This window comes from Otolemur garnettii, unplaced genomic scaffold (genome assembly GCF_000181295.1).
Source record: "Otolemur garnettii isolate 467f Iridium unplaced genomic scaffold, OtoGar3 scaffold00212, whole genome shotgun sequence".
Lineage (NCBI taxonomy): Eukaryota > Metazoa > Chordata > Mammalia > Primates > Galagidae > Otolemur > Otolemur garnettii.
Genome location: NW_003852607.1, coordinates 1,876,592 through 1,878,860, shown reverse-complemented (window position 1 = coordinate 1,878,860; position 2,269 = coordinate 1,876,592). Strand labels below are relative to the sequence as shown.

At 43.7% G+C, this 2,269-nt stretch overlaps 1 protein-coding gene across 1 annotated transcript in view; it reads left to right on the top strand.

Moving 5' to 3' along the window:
* The window catches only part of LOC105888166 (zinc finger protein 480-like), a 30,817-nt gene that overhangs the window by 8,511 nt on the left and 20,037 nt on the right, over nucleotides 1–2,269 (top strand). Inside the window, exons 3-4 of the mRNA XM_023507981.1 lie at nucleotides 784–910; nucleotides 1,451–1,579. Coding sequence (XP_023363749.1) covers nucleotides 784–910; nucleotides 1,451–1,579 — 256 coding nt within the window. The remainder of the gene's footprint in view (nucleotides 1–783; nucleotides 911–1,450; nucleotides 1,580–2,269) is intronic.

Sequence of the window (2,269 nt, the reverse complement as noted above, 5' to 3'; positions counted from 1 at the left end):
GAACCCACCACTCTCGGTATATGGGGCTGGTGCCCTACTCAGTGAGCCATAGGCACTGCCCTGGTCTCCAACTCTTGAGCTCAAGCAATCCACCCACCTCAGCCTCCCAGAGCTCTAGGATTACAGGTATGAACCACCCACCTGGTCATACTTCATAAGTGTTTGAACCATTAGGTCTGATTCTAATGCCATGTCACCATAGATGGTGTTTACTATGCTGTTTGACCTCAGGACAGTTTTCCCTAACACTTTCTGAGAAAAAAATTTTCTTCTCAGTAAGTTTGGAAGAGCTCTTTCCTTCATGGGCTGTTAGTATAGCAGGTAGTCTGTGTAAAACAATTTAGAATAATACCTAACATGTGAAGTGTTCAAAAGCTTCTGGTATGCCTGTTGCTGGCATTGTCACAGTTTTTAGGTTCTGACCTTTTGAAGAGCCACCATAGCCATAGTCATCTTGAAGCTAATATTTGATTTCTGGTTCAGGAAGACAATAATATTTGGTATGTCAAACATACCTAATACCTCTATAGAAGAAAGAAATGAGCTTGTATTAATTTCTTGCATGTTTCTCCTGTAACATCCTCCAAAATGGAATCTACAGTAATTTAGACATTATCATACCTTTTTATGGAAATGAATAAAAGAACACATAACAAGCTCAAAAGCATATTAATGTGGATGTTTCAGAACACTCACTTCAATTGAATTAGTTTTTACAACTTTTGTGTGTGAATAGCAGATTTCTCCCCATCTCTCATTGGTGAAATATGGTTTAAATTGTAGGGATGCTTGACATTCAGAGATGTGGCCATAGAGTTCTCTCAGGAGGAGTGGCAGTGCCTGGACCCTGCTCAGAGGGCTTTGTACAGGGCCGTGATGTTGGAGAACTACAGGAACCTGGTCTCCCTGGGTGAGGATAATGTGGCTCTCAGAGTCGGGCTCTACCCTGTGTGTCTTTGCATTTTCTCTTCTGTGCCTTTTAGGAGAATGAAAAGGTCCAAATGCTTTCTGGACTTTCACTGTCCTCTTTCTTCAGCTGTTGTGCTCCCGTTGTGATCCATTTTGTAGGACGGCAGCTTACATGTTCAAATAACCCTAATGGCAGAATTTTTTTTTCTCTTCAGTATCTCTCTGTTGCCCTGGGTAGGGTGCCCTGGCATCATCATAGCTGACAGCATCCTCAAACTCCTGGGTTTAAGTGATCTTCTTGCCTGAGCCCCCAGGGAGCTGGCAGATGTTTTAAATGTCCAGATTTACCCTGAACATTTTGATTCAGTAGTTCTTGGCAAAGAGCTAGATATTTGCGTAGCATAGATTCATACACATTGAGAGAGAGGCCATCTGTGGATTTTTCTTGATCCATTTATAATTTCCTCTGTCCTACCTAACCATAGGGCTTGGATTTTGCCAAAAACCACAGTACTTCTTGATTCCTTGTTTTTATAACCAGGACTCTTGCTTCCTGACCTGACTGTTCTCTCCATGTTGAAGGAAGGGAAAGAGCCCTGGACTGTGGAGACTAAAGTGAAAACACCAAGAAATTCAAATAAGGGGGAATGGATCAGAGGTGTGCACTCAGGTAAGAGCTCAGGTGTGCACAATGAAAGCCACACTGTTAAACACTGTGTGGGAAAGTCTGTAACTGGGGGGTTCTGTGCTTGAAAGAAAGGTAAAATCTTGTGAGCTCTAAGCAGAAATCTTTGTGTTTTTTTGGGGGGTGGGGGGTTGGAGAGAGATTCTTACTTGCCGCCCTGAGTTGACTGCTGTGGCATCATGGTCCACATCAACCTCAAGCTCTTGGGCTCAAGCTATCCTCTTGCCTCAGGTTTTTCTATTTTTGCTAGAAATGGGGGTCTCACTCTTGCTCAGGCTGGTCTTGAACTCCTGAGCTCAGGCGATCCACCTGCCTCAGCCTCCCAAAGTACTAGAATTTCAGGTGTGAGCCACTATGCCTGGCTCTATGTAGAAGTCTTTGCCTCCACTTGCCACTCTATTCATTAGATGTGAAATAGTTTATTTTTTCACACTTCAGTGGTGGTCCAGGTCAAACAGACCAAGGAAAATTCCTTATTTTATTGGAGAAGAAATCTGTGAACTCTTTGGTCTTCTCACTGTGTGTGACACAGGGAGACCCTTTTTCAAGGGGTCTCTCTCCCTTGCTGTGTGTCCTGTATTTGATTCATTCTGGTGCTCAGTTCTCAGTCCATAGAGGTCAGAGCTGAGGCTGCCATAGACATGATGCCTTGACCTCTTCAGGTTCCACCCCATT